At 49.2% G+C, this 19,635-nt stretch overlaps 1 protein-coding gene across 2 annotated transcripts in view; it reads right to left on the minus strand.

Annotated features, from left to right (window-relative positions):
• Positions 1–17,355: 17,355 nt before the first annotated feature.
• Positions 17,356–19,635, minus strand: part of TTC17 (tetratricopeptide repeat domain 17) — a 116,176-nt gene continuing 113,896 nt past the window's right edge. For both annotated transcript variants that reach the window (XM_065944430.1, XM_065944429.1), the window contains one exon: positions 17,356–18,511. In XM_065944430.1, the coding sequence (XP_065800502.1) occupies positions 18,380–18,511 (132 nt within the window). In that variant the 3' untranslated portion in view covers positions 17,356–18,379. The remainder of the gene's footprint in view (positions 18,512–19,635) is intronic.

The raw sequence follows: 19,635 nt of genomic DNA on the forward strand, positions 1-19,635 counted from the left end.
CGTGTGTGTTTTAGGGAGGGGATAGGATTTGGAGACTCAGATCCTCCTTCCTCTGTGCACAAATCTAGCCTGTTTGTTTTTCCTCTTATGCTTGGAAGGGAAAATGTCAGAAGTCAACCACCTACAGAATCCAGGAGGAGGCCCATGAATCACGTCAGTGGTCGGGACCCTGCTGAGCATCGTACAAAGGGCTGGGGAGGGGTGACTCTCTGCCTCTGGGGCACCCCTCTTGAGGGGGAGACCAGTTGGTGCCGATCTGGAGGTGGCAGGTGGGGTGGAGAGAGGGGGTACTATCGTGGAGCCCCCAGCGGGCTTCACAGGGAAGTCATCCAGAAGCCCCAGCGTGTCCTTTCATCCATGCGGCCCCTCCATGGGGACACAGTAACCAGTGCAGGGATGGGCAAGACCCACCAGTGCTTGTCAAGTGTGGCCACAACCTATGGCTCCTTACATGAAGTTCAGTGGTTCGCCGCCTGCCAGCCCGTCAATAACATTAAATCACCCACTAAGAAGGTTCCTCCCACTATAATTCTCTTCTAAGCCTTTTGAAGTCAAAGAGAAGGAATCAGCTTGGTGCCCGTGTTTCTAACACCCTCACTGACCCTTATGAATTTCCCTTTTAAGAGAGTGGGCCTTAGAATCAGGGTCCACTGGCAGCAACTATATGTCCCTTGAATTTAATCACATTGTTTTGTTTACAGTGAATGAATTTTCCATGGTCTTCCATGTCTGGTAGTGATATGAAGTTTCCATCTTACGTAATCATTTTAGAGCTTAATAAGTGAGTCAGTTTAAAGAAAAATATTACTGATATTTATATAATATAATAACATTATTATATTAACAGTGAGTGCTAGGTAGATATGGCAAAAATGGTGATGGAGATACATGAAATGACTGAAGCATAAAAGTGGAACTAGAAGAATTTTATGATCTGTTTCAGCCCAGAGGGTCTGTGACTCAGTGATTCAGAAGATGAGAGATGTCGTTGAGGTCAGCCTGGCTTCCCCCATTGTAGCTCTCACGCCACTGCACTGGAATGGGCAGGTTACCTGTCCGCCGCTCTCCCCAGACTTGGGACCAGAGATGTACTGTTTCCCCATGTCCACAGTGCCCAGCACAATGCTTGGCACACAGAAGTCCTCAGTACTTATTCACTGAATAAATGTGCAAATGAATAAAGGAGTGAATGAACAGTTGCCCGTAATACTCTACGTGAATCGGTTCATCCATCCATCCCGCATCCACTCTACACTTGTGCAAAACACCCTGCCCTTAACTTCCTTGTAATGACTTTATTTTTCTAGTCAATAATCAATCTGCGTATGGTGCCCGAGGCAGTCCAGATACTGTCAATGGTGGGGAGAATGTAGTCTTGACTTACAGGCAGCGATACTAGAGGCAGCCAGACCTGAGATTAAATCCTGCCTCTGACATTTAATATTTGGGGCACTTTGGGCCATTTACCTCTTGCAGTAGGAGTTCTTCTGTAAAGTGGTTTTAATAATATTGAAGTGGTCCTGAGTCAGCCCGGGGGTTATGTTGTTGAATGAATGAGTGAGTGGAGTGAATGGGGAAGGGACCGTGGCCCTGGGCTCCTGGCTGGGTGGCGGGGGCACAGCCTGGCTCCTCTCCCATAGCCCAGGCCCCATCTGCTGGTGAAACTTCAGGATGGGTGTGAAGCCTGAGCTCCGAGCTGCGCTTCACTGAGGGAAAACGGAGCAAACTGGGTGAAAAGCAGAGAGCCAGCGAAATCCCCTCCAGCCGTGGACGCCGAGGCCTGTGGCTGGGCCGGCAGCCGGGGGGGCCCTTGGCAGGTGACCCAGGGGAGAGACAAACCCCTTCCCAGCTGGCTGGATGAGCGGCCGCCCCGCCCCTCCCCCCCTCCGAGGATGTGGGCAAAGTGATGTTGGCATGGTGACCAGTCTGCCTGTCTCCCCCTCCTCAGCATCCTGCTGTGACAAAGAGGCCCGGAGGAGTAGAGTGAGGCCCTGCAGGCTCCACCGGCTCAAGAACCGTAGGGAGAGTGGGGGTCTAGGGACTGGGTGGGGGAGTGGGTCCGGTGGGGGGGTGGGGGCTGCAGGCTCCACTCCAGCGGCAGGAAACAATGGAGCGGTTGCCCTGGCAACCAGGGGCGGCCTCTCCAGGGGCCTCCAGGCTGAAACTGGGAGGAGGTGTCCTAAGAAAGGGAGGTTGGGAGCGGGGCGCGGTGGGGGCTGATCTCGGAGCAGCCTGTCCCCCCCACCCCACCCCCAGAAAGGGCTGCAGGGGCTTCTTTCCGGAGAAGAAGAGTCCAGTCTCTGTGGACCCATTCTGCAGAGCCTCAGAGGGGAGATAAGAGAGAACGGTTTTCGCCCAGGCCACGTGGGAGACCCTTGACTGAGCAAGCTGTGGGCATCCTGAGGACCTGCCCGAACGCCCAGCTCTCCCCCTCTGAGGCCTCCTGACAGCTAGGTTTAGGGCAGGGGCCATGAAGTCAGGCCCAGAGGTCAATGGCCTGAGGGTCCTTCCCAGCTTGCGGCTGTCCTGCCAACTCGGGATGTGGGCGATGCTGTGGGTGCAGGTGGGGTGCGGAGCTGGTTCCCGTTCTCTGAGCCTGAGGACAGACCCTTGCCCCTGAAGGCCCAGCATCAGTGTTAGTAAAGGCGGCAGCTTCCGGAGCGAGACATCCTGACTTCCGAGCGGGGGCTCCGGCGCTTCACTGGCTGCGCCACCCAGAGGGAGTGAGCCCCTCTGGGTCTCAGATTCTCTCGCTTACACCAGCACCCGTGAGCGTGTGCGTGTGATACACGGGCGGGCACGGCTTGCCCGCTGGGGACCAGCTTCCTTCGGTCCTCTCCCCAGCCACACACTTCTCCCTCTGGGCACCTGTGGCTTGGAACCCTGGCAGCATCACCGACTCTGTGCACGCTGCTGAGATACCCCTCAACACAAAGGCACCCCCGTCCTCCCCGAGAGGCTCCCCTGCTCTTGTTACCTTCCTGAGGGTCCCAGGCCGAACACCCTCCTGCCGTGGGGACCAGACTGGCCTTTGAGTAAGGGCTGGTTGCAAGGTGTCCTTTGCACATCTTAATAGTCTCACTTCCCCCTTTGAACGTGGGTTGCTTTTGCCAGAAAGAAAAGAGAAAGTTAGATGAGGGAGCACCTTTATAAAAGGTCTGAGAGCTCAGAGGCTTCGCACCCGCCTGGGTAAGAAGCAGGTCGCTGGGGGACAGTCTGTCTCAGCTGGCGGCCACCTGCACCCCAGGCTCTGTCCCCGCCCGCCGTCAGCACCTGACATGACCGCGAGCCTGCGTGGGTGTCGGGGTGACGGGGGTGGGGTGGGGGGTGAAGGTGGGAGTCACGACTCCAGCCAGACGGCCGGGCTGTCAGGACAAATGGCGCCCTCTTGTGGCCGCCGGGGCTCATGGCAGGCGTTTCCCACCCCTGCGCCCTTGGCGGAGGTTCAGCGCATCCTGCCAGGTGCCTGAAGGGAGGGGCGCCAAGGACGCGGGAGCTGGTCTATCGTGGCCCTCGGCACCCAGAGTAAAGGTCACTCCCGGCCCTGACCCCGAAGGCGCCCCGAGTCCAACTGGAGCAGCGAGGCTCCTTCCCAAGCAGGAACCTCGCGGAGGCTGCAGCCCAGCCATCCCGAGAAGGCTCAGCATGATCGGAAGGCACCGTCCGCCTGCCAGCTGCTGACCCAAGCTGGCCCCAGGGGCCCTCGTCCACGGAGACGGTCTCGGGCTGACGGCGAGCGGACCGGGGGCTCACGTGGGCCTCCTGGAGAATCTGTTACGGCAAGGACCTGGGCTGGGCTCGGGGTGAGGTGTGCGGGCGGAAACGGAGGAAGGCAGGAAAGCTGGCCTGTTGCTGTCTGCGGCCTTCACACTGTAAGTGTGGGCACTCCGAACGGGAGCTCTAACTGGGGTCCTTGGCTCGACCTCGGCGGGGGTCCGCGGGCCTCCTGAAATCACATGCACGAGATGCTTTCATCGGATTCTCAGGGCTAAAGTAAATGGGGTGAAAACCTTCTCCCCGGTAGCGTAGGGGCCCCTGCACGATAGTCGCCTTGGGAGGAGGCCAACGTGCTGAGATGATCCTGTTTTCCCTTCAGCTGCGGCTCCTTTGACACAGCGTTAAAACCACGGGGAAAGCTCAGGCTCATTTCTCTCTGACCACAGCTCGTTTCTGTCCCCAGAGTGACCCAGCTTGATCACCCACCTTAGTCACCAGCTTTGCTTCCAAATGACTGTCAGCCTTTTCCAAAAATTCCATCCGCCTTAACAAGGCAAAGATTTGTCACCCTCAGGAGTATTCCGGTGAACATGACAGGCTTACTGTGGGAGTTCTGGAAACTTCCTTCAGAACTCAGAGTGGGGAACGAGTGTAGAAAACTGCAGTCTTCTGAGGTGACTGCCTTGAATATTCTGTGAGTAAAGAGTCAGCCATGTGACTCTAATGATGAATTCTAGGCACAACAGACTAACCAGCAATACCTGGAAAACAAGATAAAAGGTCAAAAAAGAGGCAGTCAGGGAAGGGAGAGGTCATGGTGGTCAGAAGTGTACTCAGCGTTCAGGAGGAGTTTACGGGGGACTTTCCTGGTGGCCCAGTGGAGAAGAATCCACCTACCGGTGCCAGGGACGCAGGTTCGATCCCGATCCAGGCAGATCCGACACTGCCTCAGGGCCACTAAGCCTGCTCAGCGCAGCTTCTGGGCCTGCACGCCCTAAAGCCCGAGCTCTGTGACAGGAAAAGCCACCTCAGCGAGAAGCTAGAGAAGGCTCACGTAGCAGTGAAGACCCAGCACAGCCAAAAAAAACGTGTTTATGGACATCCACTCTGCACTCTAGACGAGTAAGACAGGGGCACCCAGTGAAACAGAGGAGAGAGACACCCCAAAACTGACAGCTCCCAGTGAACGGTGTTCGGTGCCGCGTTCATGGCCTCCAAAGGAGGAGATTTAACTCTGGGACCAAGGACACAGTCTCAGTCACTCAGAGCTTCGTGCAGCCGAGATTTTTATTTAAACTGACCGGACAGAGGAAGCTTCTGACATAGACATCGGAAGGGGGTCGAATGCGTACCCACCCTCACTGGTTTAAGCAGGGCCTTACATGCTTCTCAACTGGCTGCTGAGAATAGATAAAAGGAATACCTCAAGGTTGTTAGGGTTCCGCCAGATCCTCTCCCAGGGCATACATTCTGAGATGACTTTCACAAGATTAGCCAGGGAGAACAGGTTCCGGGCAAGACCTACTGATGCTGTGTGGTCAGGGGTCCGAGTCAAACACCTGCATAAGCCGACGTTGTGCCGTGTGATTACTAGCTCCTAAAGAAAGACCAGTTCTTGGGCAGGACACCTTGTTGCACAAGACTCGGGGGAAGCAGGAGGGACCTTATTCACCTCCTCCCCGAAAGGGCTGCAGCTTCGACCGTCCCAGAACCAACCATGGCGCCACGTGGGGTGTGTTACAACAGAGGGGCTACTGGGGAAGTGACACCCTCAAAGCTCAGCCAAAGTCGCGCTAAGCTCACCCCAAAGTGACCCTTCCTCGAGGGCGGTGGGTTGGACAAAACACAAAGCAAACGTTCTGTCTCCCTGGCTTCCTGACAGCAGAACTCGGAAGAAGATGGCGGCACATTGTGTTCATTACATCCTTACATCCGTGCCCGTTGGCCTGTGACTCTGTGGGCAAGTTGTAATCCCCCACCCTGGACAGTGGGTTTGGCCGATGGGGCACAGGCAGGGTATTTAAACGTGCTCGCCTGACGGTGTTCCCTGGGACTTCTGCCCTTGCATGAGAATACTCTGGGCTAGCTGATCCTAGGAAGAGGGTGAGAGACGTGTGCCCCAATGAAGCTGTCCAGTCAAGCCCTGCCTAGAGGACTATCCCCAAACCAACCTCGAGATACAGAAATGACCCCAGTAAAGTCAGCAGACCCCTGAGCCCTGTTTGAGCCTAGCCTTGATTAGCCTACTCACAGTCAACCTAAAGATAGATAAGGTATAATAGTAAGTGTTATTTCAGGCCACTGAGTGTGGGATAGCTTGTTATGCAGTGATAGCTGACTGATACAAAGGCTCCTTTATCAGAGATTTCTGTAGATTCTGTAGATTTCCTCTTGGCTAGATATCTTAAAGGAAATTCATTTGGAATTCAGTAAGTAATCCTGAATATCTGCCACCTATCATGTTCAAAGTGGTACAGCCAGTAAAATATTCTTAAGAATATAACAATAGTGTATATATAATAAATACTGGACATGGAACAACAGACTGGTTCCATATCTGGAAAGGAGTACATCAAGGCTGTATATCGTCACCTGGCTTATTTAAATTATACGCAGGGTACATCATGCAAAATGCCAGGCTGGATGAAGCACAATCTGGAATCAAGATTGCTGGGAGAAATATCAATAGCCTCAGATATGCAGATGACACCACCCTTATGGCAGAAAACAAAGAAGAACTAAAGAGTCTCTTGATGAAAGTGAAAGAGGAGAGTGAAAAAGTTGGCTTAAAACTCAACATTCAGAACACTAAGATCATGGCATCTGGTCCCATCACTGCAAGGCAAATAGATGGGGAAACAGTGAGAAACTATTCTTTTGGTTCCAAAATCACTACAGATGGTGACTGCAGCCATGACATTAAAAGATGCTTACTCCTTGGAAGAAAAGCTATAACAAACTTAGACAGGATATTAAAAAGCAGAGACATTACTTTGCCAACAAAGGTTCATCTTATCAAAGCTATGGTTTTTCCAGTAGTCATAAATGGATGTGAGAGTTGGATTATAAAGAAAGCTGAGCTCTGAAGAATTGATGTTTTTGAACTATGGTCCTGGAGAAAACTCTTGAGAGTCCCTTGGACTGCAAGGAGATCCAACCAGTCCATCCTAAAGGAAATGAGTCCTGAATATTCATTGGAAGGACTGACGCTGAACCTGAAACTCCAATACTTTGGCCACCTGATGTGAAGAGTTGACTCATTGGAAAAGACCCTGATGCTAGGAAAGATTGAAGGCCGGAGGAGAAGGGGATGACAGAAGATGAGATGGTTGGATGGCATCATCGACTTGATGGACATGAGTTTGAGCAAACTCCAGGGGTTGGTGATGGACAGGGAAGCCTGGCGTGCTGCAGTCCATGGGGTCACAAAGAGTTGGATACAACTGAGTGACTGAACTGAACTGAATAAACACAGAAAAGGTAGAACATGATCAAAAAGTACCACAAAAGAGATCAGATAAGACATTAAGAGAATTAGAGCAGTTACTTCCAAATAACTGGGAGGAGGTGATCAGGAAAAATATGAATCTCAAAGAAAGTCTAGGATTTTGACAGGCAGTGGAGAAAAGGATGGACCTTCCCCCATGGAGGGCTTTGAAAGCCAGGCTGTGGGGTTGGGGCCACATTCCTCAGATAGGTCACTGGTACTTGACTGGCCGAAGGGCTCCTTCCAGAGACGGTATCCTCCCAGGCAGGAAAGTCTCCTTCCAGAAAGACAAGAAGTGTGGAATATGTCGCAGACCTCAGAGAACGGGTTCCTTCAGTCATTCATTCACCCGTGAACCTTCGCCGAACACTGCACCTAGCACCAGGGACTCAAACATGAGTGAACCAGCCCTGACCTTGGAACACGGGGGTGAGGGGGAGACGTACAGCGAGCAGCTTATGGCTGCAGCGTGACCGCCGCTGGACCACATCGCTGTGCTTGGCGGGAGGCCTCCCAGAGAAGGTGCCGCAGAAGCAGAGGCTGTCCGTCTTCATGGACGGAGAGGCATTTTCTTAAAGCTTGCTTATTGACTGATTGATTGATTTGCAGCTGCTCTGACTCTTCATCGCTGTGTGTGTGCTCTCTCTAGTTGCGGCCCAGGGGCTCTCATTGCAGTGGCTTCTCTTGTCACGGACCATGGGCTTCTTGAGAGCATGTGGGCGCGGTAGTCGTGGTGTATGGGCTTAGTTGCCCCACGGTACGTGGAATCTCCCCAGACTCAGGATCGAACCCACACCCCCAGCGTTGGCAGGTGGATTCTTAACCCCTGGATCGCCGGGGAAGTCCGAGAGAGATTTTCTAGCAGATTCCAGGTGAGGGCCTGGGGTGAGGAGTCACCGGTGTTCTTGAGGATGCTGTCCCTGGCCATTGTTCCTCCTGCCTTTGTTTACCGTCATCCCGGCATCGCCCAGCCTCAGCCAAGGCTTCAACCACCCCTTCGATGTGGTTGCCACCCATTATGTTCAAAGTGGTACAGTAAGTAAGTTATTCTTAAGAATATAAAAATAATGTATATTTTTACATACACCCTTCAATTTAGAAATCGATAATGATAGTGATAGATTTCTAAATCCATCACTCTCCAACACAGAACTCCTCACCTATCACCCCAAACCTGAGTTTTCCTTTGAATTTCTTTTCTCCTTGAATGATTACATCTCCTGCCCAGTCACTCCAGTCATTTGGGAAGTGATCCGAGATGCCAGTGGGGGGTGAGAGGTTGAATAGGGTGGGAGGAAGCCGGTAAAGGGCGTCTGTCTCTTCAGGCCAGTTGCCCCTGGGGACCGCCGACACTCGGGCCTCTGCAGCACGCGTAGAATAGCTCTCAGAGGGATCTTACTCAAGAGGTGTCTGTCCACCAACACCCCATCCGCCGGGGCGTTAACTCCCCAGCACGGCCTGCCCGTGCCAGGGCCAGACGGCCCCCACAGCTGGCACAGTTCCCGGGCGGCCACTGTGGGCATGTTGACGCGGTGCTGAGGGGATGGGCAGGTACCAACAGCCCCGGCATGGCATGTTTGGTATGTAGATGCGAGAGAGCATCCTGGCATCCCTGGAAGCGGGCAGCAGGTTCAAAGGCCCCGAGGCCTCAAGGTGCCTAAACCATCCAGACTCCTTGAGGCCTCAGGGCCTTCAAGAAGTAATGATTATTTCCTAAGAAGAAGAAGGGGAGGAGGAAATGGATGAAGGCAGTTGGAAGGTACCAACTTCCAGTCTTAAGATTAAAAAGTACTGAGGATGTAATATACTACTTGATGGCTATAGGTAACACCGCTCCATGGTGTATTTGAAACTTGTTAAGAGAGTAGATCTTAAGAGGTCTCATCACAGGAAAAAAAAAGAACAAAAACGTTTTTTTTTTCCTTTTTGTATCTATCAGGCTGGTCAAAAAGTTCATTTGAGTTTTTTTCCATCAGATGTTGTGATAAACCCAAACGAACTTTTTGGTCGTCCCAATATATGAGATGATGGATGTTCACGAAACTTACTGTGGTCATCGTTTCACGAACTATGTGAGTCAAGTCATTAAGCGGTGCGCTTTAGACTCTTACAGGGCTGCATGTCAATTATATCTCCATAAAACTGGAAAGGAATAAGAGAAGGAGGTGAGGAGGGGTCTGGATCCCGGGGCCCACTCTTGGAGCCTTCTGAATGGAGCCCTTCTCTGGGGTTGACGCAAACTCATCTGGTGCCTGGGTGTTCATGCCCTTGGGGGCAGGACGGAGCTCACTGTCCGGGGCAGTGATCCCCGCGTGGGACACTCTGCTGATGGAGACGTCTCCTATCTGTGCTGGCCAATACAGCAGCCCCATGTGGCTACTGAGCACCTGAAACGTGACTGGTGCAACCGAGGGAACTGAATCTTTAGTTTTATCCCATTTTGATGAGTTTAAATGTTAATGTCAGTAGGCAGACTGGTTCGCGGCTGCGGCTGTGGACAGCGGGGTCTGTGGGCACCTCCTTCTCCCTGTTGTTTCACCGTCCTCTGCAGGCAGGACTCTGAGCTGCGCTGATGGTGAGCATCCCCGGGTCTGGAACGCCACGTGGTCCCCGCTTCCTCTGGTCCTCAGATGCTCAGCCCTGTGTCCAGCTGCCACCGGCAGGATTTGGAGAGCAGTGGGCAGAAGTTGGCCTGGTCCCTCATCCCTGGGCCCCCTGGGAAGCTCCGGGCTCCCGTCTGCCAATTGTATGAAGTTAGCATGTGTCCCCCGCACCTTTTCCTTTCGGTAACTGTGAGTTTGTTTTCCATGTTCGTGAGTCTGTTTCTATTCTGTAAATAAGTTCATTCATACCATTTCGGGGGTACATGTGTCTTTTTGAATTATGGTTTTCTTAGGGGCTCAAGATCCCAATAGTTTTACCTGAAGAGGGGCTGTCTTCTCTGGCTCGTGTCCCCCTCCAGGCCTTAGACAGAGTCCAGCTCCATCAACCAACTGTCCATGAGGCCTAATCCCGGTCCTGGCAGGGGACCCAAGACCACAGTTCCTCAGGCCTGTAGGAGTTCTCAGCGCCACTTCCCACGCCATCACTGGCACCTGGCATAATAATCTCTTGATTTTGAATATGTTCATATTTTGAAGTATCATATCCTGCCTTTGTGTGTGTTGGAGTTGGAGGTGCGGGATTCCAGTGTGTGTGTTCCATGGGCCAACGTGACTGGACATTTTGTCATTGTTCAGTCTAAGTCATGTCCTACTCTTTGTGACCCCATGGACGGCATCTCGCCAGGCTTCCTTGTCCTTCACCATCTCCCGGAGTTTGCTCAGATTCATGTCCATTGAGTCGGTGATGCCATCCAGCCATCTCATCCTCTGTCGCCGCCTTTTCTTCTTCCCCTCAATCTTTTCCAGCATCGGGATCTTTTCTAATGAGTCAGCTCTTCACATCAGGAGGCCGAAGTATTGGAGCTTCAGCATCAGTCCTTCCAATGAATGTTCAGGGTTGATTTCCTTGAGGACCAACTAGTTTGATCTCCTTGCAGTCCAAGGGACTCTCAAGAGTCTTCTCCAGCACCACAGTTTGAAGCATCATTCCTCAGTGCTCAGCCTTGACTGGACATTTGGAGAGGCCAATTCTACACTATACATGACCTTTCCTCAAAAAAATATGGAAATTTTCCCTGGGGAGATGAACTCCTGCGTGAGAAGCATTACTACTGCAAGACATGAGTTACATCCTTCATACAGTATGATTTTTTTAATTTGTATTTCAGCCATGCTGAGCAGCGTGGTGGGACCTCAGTTCTCCGACCAGGGATTGAACCCACACCCCCTGCACTAGAAGCTTAGGAGTCTTAACCACTGGACCGCCAGGGAAGTCCCTTCATATTGTATGAAATAGAAAAGGGTGTCGGGTGTCCAGACACACTTGGGTTCAGAGCAGACTCCCGTTTTATCTAGAGTTCACCTCCTCCGTTGTTAGGCCATTCTCTCCAACCCCAAATCTCTGCAGAGGCCTGTCACAGGGAGCTCAGCCTCTCTGAACATGTCCGGCTGCTTTTATAACCTGAATACAAGCCCAGACCCGTATTGAAAGGAAGGCCCAGCCAGACTCTGGCACATGCTAAGTGTAGTGCGATTTCTGGTCAATATGATAGTTTTATTCCTAGTTTTTTAAAGAATCTCCACACTGTTCTCCATAGTGTCTGTATTACTTTATATTCCCACCAACAGTGCAAGAGGGTTTTCTCCACATCCTCTCCAGCATTTATTGTTTGTAGATTTTTTGATGATGGCCATCCTGAGTGGTGTGAGAAAAGCCTCACTGTAGTTTTGACTTGCATCCTTTTTCCTCTCACCTGTTTCTTTGCCGTCCACGTACTTCATCCTTAGCTGCTCTCAGGTGTGTGGGTCTTGTCTCCCACGTGTTCTCTCTCATGTCACACGTGTGTGTCTCCTAGCACTGCATGGAGCACCCGGTGTGTGAACACTTAGTGAATGCTGGTGAGTGACAGTGCAACCCACGTGATCCTGTCCTTGCTGCTGCGGGAGATCTGAGGGCTTTCCACTCGCACCTCACGGTTTTTTAGGAAAACAGTCTAAGGGAGGCATCTTGCTTCTCTGCTTCTCTGCATGGAACTTGCAACACACAGACACACAGACACAGACAGATACACACAGACACAGACACACACAGACACAGACACACACAGACACAGACACACACAGACACAGACACACACACACAGACACAGACACACAGACACAGACACACACAGACACAGACACACACAGACACAGACAGACACACACAGACACAGACACACACAGACACAGACACACACAGACACAGACAGACACACACAGACACAGACAGATACACACAGACACAGACAGACACAGACACACACACAGAGATACACACACACCCACACTCTCTACCATTGATCTGGCTGATAGAGGAAACCCAGTCTATTTCACTGTCCCAGGGCCCTAGTTAAGGAGAACGGGGCATCTGGTGGGACCCGCTTTGTGCGGATAACCCCCCTCTCCTGGATCCAGGGGCTCTACTCTGAAGTCTGTGCCTGCCTGTCTCCAGAGCAGCGGATGACCCAGCAACAGGGGCGGAGGGCTTCTAACCTCAGCTTTTGTGGTTCTCCCAATGGTCAGATCTCATCCCATGCTTTCCTTTTCTGCTGAGGTGCAAACAGGCAAGTCCACTCCACTAGCAAACATCTAATTCAGCACCTATTGATGTCCAACACTGGAAGTGAGACATCGGACGTGGTTTCTGCCCTCAAGGAGGGACGATCTAGTTGGAGAGACAAGGCTGAGAGAACTAGAGGACACAGTCTACTCCTGAATGCTGAAGACCCAGGAACACTGCTCTCTGATGGACTCACTGTCTGAGTCCCCTGGGGCGGTGCAGCCTCCTCCAGGTGCAGGAACCTCGGCTTGGACACTTGAGCGGGGCCCCCCGCCTGCCTTTCCATACATTTTTTTTTCTTCAACTCATATTTCATTCCCCGAACATGTACTGAACACTTGCCATGTGCCAGGCACCATGCTGGTCACTACAAGTGACCCTAAATGGTGGGAGAATAGAGTGTGAGGGGACAGTGTGAGATGAGGCTGGGCCAGGTTGTTAGAGTCAGCATGGGCAGAGCCGAGAGCTTTGGGCTTTGTCCCTCGAGAAATGAAGACCCCCACCCCCCGTGCCTCCAGCTGGCACTCGAAGCTACAGTTGTTTCTCCCAGGCACCAAGCTTCCACCTCGCCTTGCCTGGGGTCATGCCACATGCCACTGGATGCCAACTCCTCCTACTTCTCCCCTTTTTTCACGTATTTAATTCCACTGTTTTTCAGAGGCACTGTCCATGTGTCTCACGATGCCACGTACCTATAGCAAGCGCTGCAATTACCCCTCTGGTGTCACTCATCACTTGTATGGAAATGAGCTAACCATGTGTTTTTTAAAAAAAAATTGAAGTAGAGTTGATTTACAATGTTGTATTTGTTTCTGGTGTAAAGTGATTCTGTTTTATACATATTCACGTGTTTTATATATATATATATAAATATAAACTATATATGTATTTTATATATAGCTGAATATATATATATATATATACACTATTTCAGATTCTTTACCATTATGCATTATTACAAGATACTGAATATAGCTTCTTGTGCTATATAGGGTGGCTTTTTAATCTATTTTATATGTAGTAGTTTATATCTACTAATCCCAACTCCTTACTTCTCCCTTCCCCCTCCTTCCCTTTTGGTAACCATAAGTTTGCTTCCTATGTCTGTGAATCTAGTTTGTTTTGTAAAAGAAGTTCATTTGTACCTTTTAAAAAATTCCACATATTAGCAACATCATATGCTATTTATCTTTCTCTAACTTTACTTAGTATGATAATCTCTATGTCCATTAATATGGCTGCAAATGGCATTATTTTGCTCATTTTGGGGGGCTGAGTAATATTCCACTGTATGTATGTATCACATCTTCTTTATCCATTCATCTGTTGGTGGACATTTAGGTTGCTTCCATGTCTTTGCTATTGTAAATAATGCTGTCATGAACACTGGGGCACATCTGTCTTTCCAAATTATGGTTTTCTCTGGATACATGCTCAGGAGTGGAATTGCTGGATGATCATATGGTAACTCGATTTTTAGTTTTTTAAGGAACCCCCAGACTGTCTCCATAGTGGCTGTACCAGTTTACATTCCCACTGACAGTGTAGGAGGGTTTCCTTTTCTCAACACCCTCTCATTTATTGGTAAACTTTATAACGATGACCATTCTGACCAGTGTGAAGTGATCTCATTGTAGTTTTAACTTGCATTTCTCTAATAATTAGTGATTTTGAGCATCTTTTCATCTGCCTATTGGCCATCTGTATATCTTCTTTAGGGAACTGGCTATTTATGTCTTCTGTCCATTTTTTGATTGAGGTTTTGTTGTTGTTATTAAGTTCTATGAGCGGTTTGTGTGTTTTGGGAAATTAAGCCATTGCTGGTCACATCATTTGCAGATACTCTCTCCTGGCCCCTAGATTTTCATTTCATTTACGGTTTCCTTTGGTATGCAAAACTCGCAGGTTTGATTAGGTCCCATTTGTTTATTTTTGCTTATATTTCTACAGTCAAAGCTACAATTTATGTCGGAGGATGTTTTGTCTAGGCTCTCTTCCAGTTTAATGGTGTCATGTCTTATATTTGAGCATTCTGAGGCTCTTCGTGTATGGTGAGCAGCTGTGTTCTGACTTCACTGATTCACATGTGGCTGGCCAGCCTTCCCAGCACCACTCGTTAAAGAGACCGTCTTTTCCCCGTTCTGTATTCTTGCCTCGTTTGCTGAAGATTAATTGACTGGAGGTGTGGAGGGTTACTTCTGGGCTCTCTTTTCTGTTCCATTGATCCTGTCTGTTTCCGTGCCAGTACCATGCTGTTTTGATTGCTGTAGCTTTGTAGTATCGAGGGTTATGCTTCCAGCTTTGTTCCTTCCCCTTAGGATTGCTTTGGAAATTTTGGGCCTATTGACTATGTAGTTTGTCTCGTCAGATGCTCAGCTCTGTCTAGTAAAATCTCTATGCTCCTGATGCTCGTAACACATGGGCCTGACACCAAACAGTTGGTTAATTTTAAAGAAGTTCATAAACTACCGAATTAACAATGGTGGACAAACCCAGCAATACCCCTAGAGAAGCAACAGCAGTATCAAGGAGAGGACACTGGAAATCAAAAGGGAGAAGGAGGAGTAAATCAGACAGCTCCAGGGGCCAAGTAGAGCTATTCTCACTTAACCTGGAGAGGTTACGGTCTGGTCTCTCAGTCCTTCCCGGCCACCCGCTGCTCCTGATCCACGTAAAGTACTTTGAAGGACAGGAACACAGTACACGACAGACATTAGTGCTTATTAGCAGAGGTCTTCAATCCTGCCACTAAATTCTAGAAATAAATTAAGAGTTGTATTCTGTTTCTGAACCCTGATTCAAAAGCTTGACTGCTTAAGAAAGTGAGCTCTAGGTTGAGAAGTGAGGAGTTTGCCCTATGAGAGCATTTAATACAAACACCTGAGGAAAATTTTATTCCCGTTTTTCACCTTGGTCGATTTCCTTTCCTTCTGTCCTACAATTCATTGACTTTCTCTTCAGCTGTGTCTAGTCTATTTAACCCATTCATTTAGATGTTTATTTCAATAGTATTTTTCACTTAAAGGATTGTTCTGTGGTTCTTTTTGACAGAGGAGCCTGGCAGGCTACATACAGTCCATGGGGCTGCAGAGTCAGACAGACACACAGCCTGCTCATACTTTATGTTATGTGAAAGCTAGTGTTTTAACTACTTGAACATGTTCAGCATCCTTTTCAAATCGCTCTGTTGTTTCTTGTACATCAGGAATAATTGCTGGGCATGTGAACTGTGTGACCCCATAACACCGGAACCCCCTGGTTCTGTTCTGCATTCTCCTCTGTGCTCCCATCTGTATTCCCTCATGTCCTTTGTGACCTCAGTCACATGGTTTCAAATACTACTCCCATGGCTGTGACCTCCAAATTTCTATCTCCAGCATGGATATCCTCTATTAACCCTAGTTTATCCAACGAGCTACGCAATATCTTCACATGATCTGTACCAAACTGAATTCCTTATCTTCTCCCCAAATTCCTAACTTTCATCTTCCCATCTGAGTTAACAATAGCTTCCTCCTTCTAATTACTCAGACCAAAAAAAATCCTAGAATAATCCTGACTCCTGTTAAAACAGGTCAGATCGTTTTATTCCTCTGCTTAAAACCAGTGACTGCAATGACATATAAAGCCCTGCAACAGAAATAAACCAAGCCCACAAAAAACTATACATCTGTCTCACCTCTCTGGCTTCATCTCCTATTATTTTCCCTCTTGCTCACACCTCTTCAGCCACACTAGTCTCCTCTGTTTTAAAACTTGAAATGCATACTTCGGCCTCAAGTCATCTACCTTTGCTGTTCCATAATGTCACGTACACAGAATTACACAGTACATAGCCTTTCTGACTCCGTTTACCATGTGGGAGAAAATGAAAAACTACAGGAACAATGGATCAGCAGTTGCCGAGGGTTTAGGATGGTGTTTGACGACAAAGGGGCAGAGTGGGAGAGTCTTTTGGAGCTGATCACAGTTTTGTATCCTGATCATTGTGGTGGCTGCATGACTACGCATCTGTCAAAACTCACAAAGGACTTCCCTGGCAGTCCAGTGGTTAAGACTCCGTGCTTCCAATGCAAGGAGGTGCGGGTTCAATTACCGGTCAAGGAACTAAGATCCCAGATGCTGCAGGGTGCCAGGGAAAAAAAACACAAATTTAAAAAAGGTCACACAACTGTACATCACAGAATGAATTTCACTGTATATATGTAAACTAAAAAAAAAAAAAAAAAACCAGTAGTTGCAAGTTTCAGGAAAAACTAAATGCCACATTGCTGAGAGTTGGAGAAGCAGGGGATATATTCAGATGCAGGCAAAGAGGGAAAAGAGCTTCACTTTATCTAGCAACAAAGTGAGCCTCTTCTCAAAATACATCTGATAAAACTGCTTGAAATCAGCTGGACTCTAGCTGCACAAAAGACAGACAGAGTGGACAGGCATGTCTGATTGCTCACCTGCTTCTAAGAAATTACAGTCTGTGCTAGAACCAAATGCTCTGGGTTCAGTGACCCAGTATTTGAGATGATTGGTGTCTGATAGCTGTTCTAGGGAACCCCGTGTTCGGCAGAGTCCTGTTCCGAAAGGAATGCTCAATTTCACACTGGTATGAGTCTCACCAAGTTTCTCCATCAAACTTACCTGGAAGAACTTAGGATCAGTGCTCACCACAGGGGATGTGACTTTGTGGTTCAGATTCTTCTTCTTTTCCCTGGAAGGTCAGTTACCAACTCTGAACATCTGCTGACTGTGCGTCTTTCGTGGTCAAATGTTATCATGTAAGATCATCAACCGTAAAACCTAGTGATGGACTATTTCTCCGCTCGCTTTATGTTGTGGAAAAAGAGAAAAAGACAACCTAGGATGTGAGAAGACCCAACCCAGGGTTACAGTGAGGCTTCAGAGCTGCCTGGATGAGCCTGACTCTAAAGAAAAACCACGCCACAGACCCATTTTGTTCATAAACGACTTTTATTTTTGTCCTCAGTATGTGCCCTTGAAGATTCCCAAATGCCTGGAGTTTCTGACTCTCCTGGGACCAGAGGTATAAGCATTGTAAGGAAACACTCAACCCTGGCTCCTCACTCTCCTGCGGGGCTCAGTCTGAAGGCCTCAGGGAGAGGGAGCCGACACTCACGCCTCATTCCAAGATGGGTGACACAGTGAACAAAGAATTAGTAAAACACAGACTCAGTCTGCTGAGGGCTTCAAATATACATATTCTATATATATAAACCTGTTATACAGGATGTCAACGTATTGGTTTCCTTGTGATCTGCAATTTAAAGTACAAATGATAGCGATGTTGTACACTGCTGATTTCCCCTTCTCAGCCCCCCCTCCCTCCCCAACATAAATAACAGCACAAAGGTCAGGTGATCCTAAGGGTTTCTGTTGTTGTAAATATTTTGTTTTTAAAATCATGTCCCCTTCCTCCCCCCTCCCCCGCAAACTACCTCTGAGAGTTTGTAACGTAGCAGCATGGAACGGACAAGGCCGGGGGGCAGCGTGGAGAGCTAGTGGGAAGAGCGCGGAACAGTGCTTCTTGCTGACTGGCGCCGGACGGGCTTCTGCATTTCCATGGACAACAGAGGCTGTGACGCGAAGCAGAGAAGGTGCCACGTGGCTTCGTCCTCCGCCGGAGTGGAGGAAGCTGGCTGGACCACTGAGAAAAGCCCTAAAGGCATCGAGGTCTTGGAGACAGAGCACGCTCCAGAAATGTCTTGGCTCAGTATTTACACGGTATCTTTAAGCTGCATTTTCCTTTTAACAAATTTACGTTTCTGAGGTTGGCTGGGGGAAAGAAGGAACTTAAAAACAAAAACAAAACAATTCCCACATATGTAAAAGTCCTGTTATATGTCTTATTCAGTTATTTTCACACACATCATTAAAAGCAGATACTGACAATGATTGGTTTCTTATTCATTTTTTGAAGAGCATGAGAAGAGAGACAGGAGAGAGGGGAGGGGTGAGCTAAGGAGAGCGCCGGCCCTTCTTCAGCATCAAGTGACACTGGATGGTCTGGATTCGGTTCTTGGCGGGGACAAACTCGGGCTGCAGCTTCAGGGTAGACTCGTACCACACCAGTGCTTTCTCGAACTCTTCCTGTGAGGGGCAGAGGGACAGAGTGAGAGGGGCATGACCACCAGACTCAACAGAGGTGGTGACGTCTTTTCTTCCTGGAGAGCGCATCTGTGGCAGTGACGGTCCTGCAGTATCTTCTCAGTGCATCTAAATCTCTGAGGTGGAGGGGACAACCACCTCCGTTCCCGAGGTCACAGATTACAAAGAAAACTATGGCACAGCCCAAGAGCCAGAGGCCAAGGGCAGACCAGCTCTACAGAGATCTGGTCCAACGGCAGCAGTGACAGTAAGAACCGCTGTCATTGAGCCCTGCCGCGTGCCAGGCGCAGAGCCAGGGGCTGTGTGGAATCCCTTCCTGTAGTCCTCACGGAAACCACTAAACTATGTCTGGCAAAAGCTGATTTTGCAACTGCTTGAACTTTCTATTGTAACTGGAAAGAAGCAAGTCAAGTCAGGTATCTCAATTAGACTTGTAAATTTTGAAGCAGTTTCTTATTCTCCTTAACACTTGAAAATATGAACCCGGTTTGGAAATGATCACTGCCACACGGAAGGCGTTCATCTTTTACTTAGACTAATACTCCCGAAGAAGAGACCGAATCTACCACTTAAATGACTCCTTCTAGCCAAATGAGAGGCAGAATTTCTCATTCATAGCAGCAAATTTTGCATTTACTGGGGACGAAAATAGATTCTTCAATTTTAAGAAGCAGAGAGGGAAATCTGCACATTCAGCAAGACCTACCTGGCCAAATTAAATTTCTTGCCTTTGAAGTCAAGGATGACACACACAACTTGGAGCCTGAAGTTGCTCGTTACATGAGCCTTTATCAAGAGCACCTTGGAAAGAGCCTCATGAGGGACCCTAAACTTTGGATGAAAGTGGATGGCATGACTCTCATGTTCTAGATTCAGCTATGACAGCTTCTGGGGGACCCCTGGGACTTTGAGTTCTGAAACTGGTCCTCCTTCTGACCCAACAGGGTTCTGGATGATGGCTTTGCCATTTTGGCTATAAATGGTATCCCAGGGAACTAGTGGCATTCCGCCATTCATTAAAGCTTTGGTGAGCACCTCCTATGTGCCAAACCCCGTGAAGTGCCAGGAACAGGGAGATGAAGAGGAGTCTCTTTCCTAAGGAGCTC

This window comes from Muntiacus reevesi, chromosome 9 (assembly GCF_963930625.1).
Source record: "Muntiacus reevesi chromosome 9, mMunRee1.1, whole genome shotgun sequence".
In the NCBI taxonomy this organism is placed as follows: domain Eukaryota; kingdom Metazoa; phylum Chordata; class Mammalia; order Artiodactyla; family Cervidae; genus Muntiacus; species Muntiacus reevesi.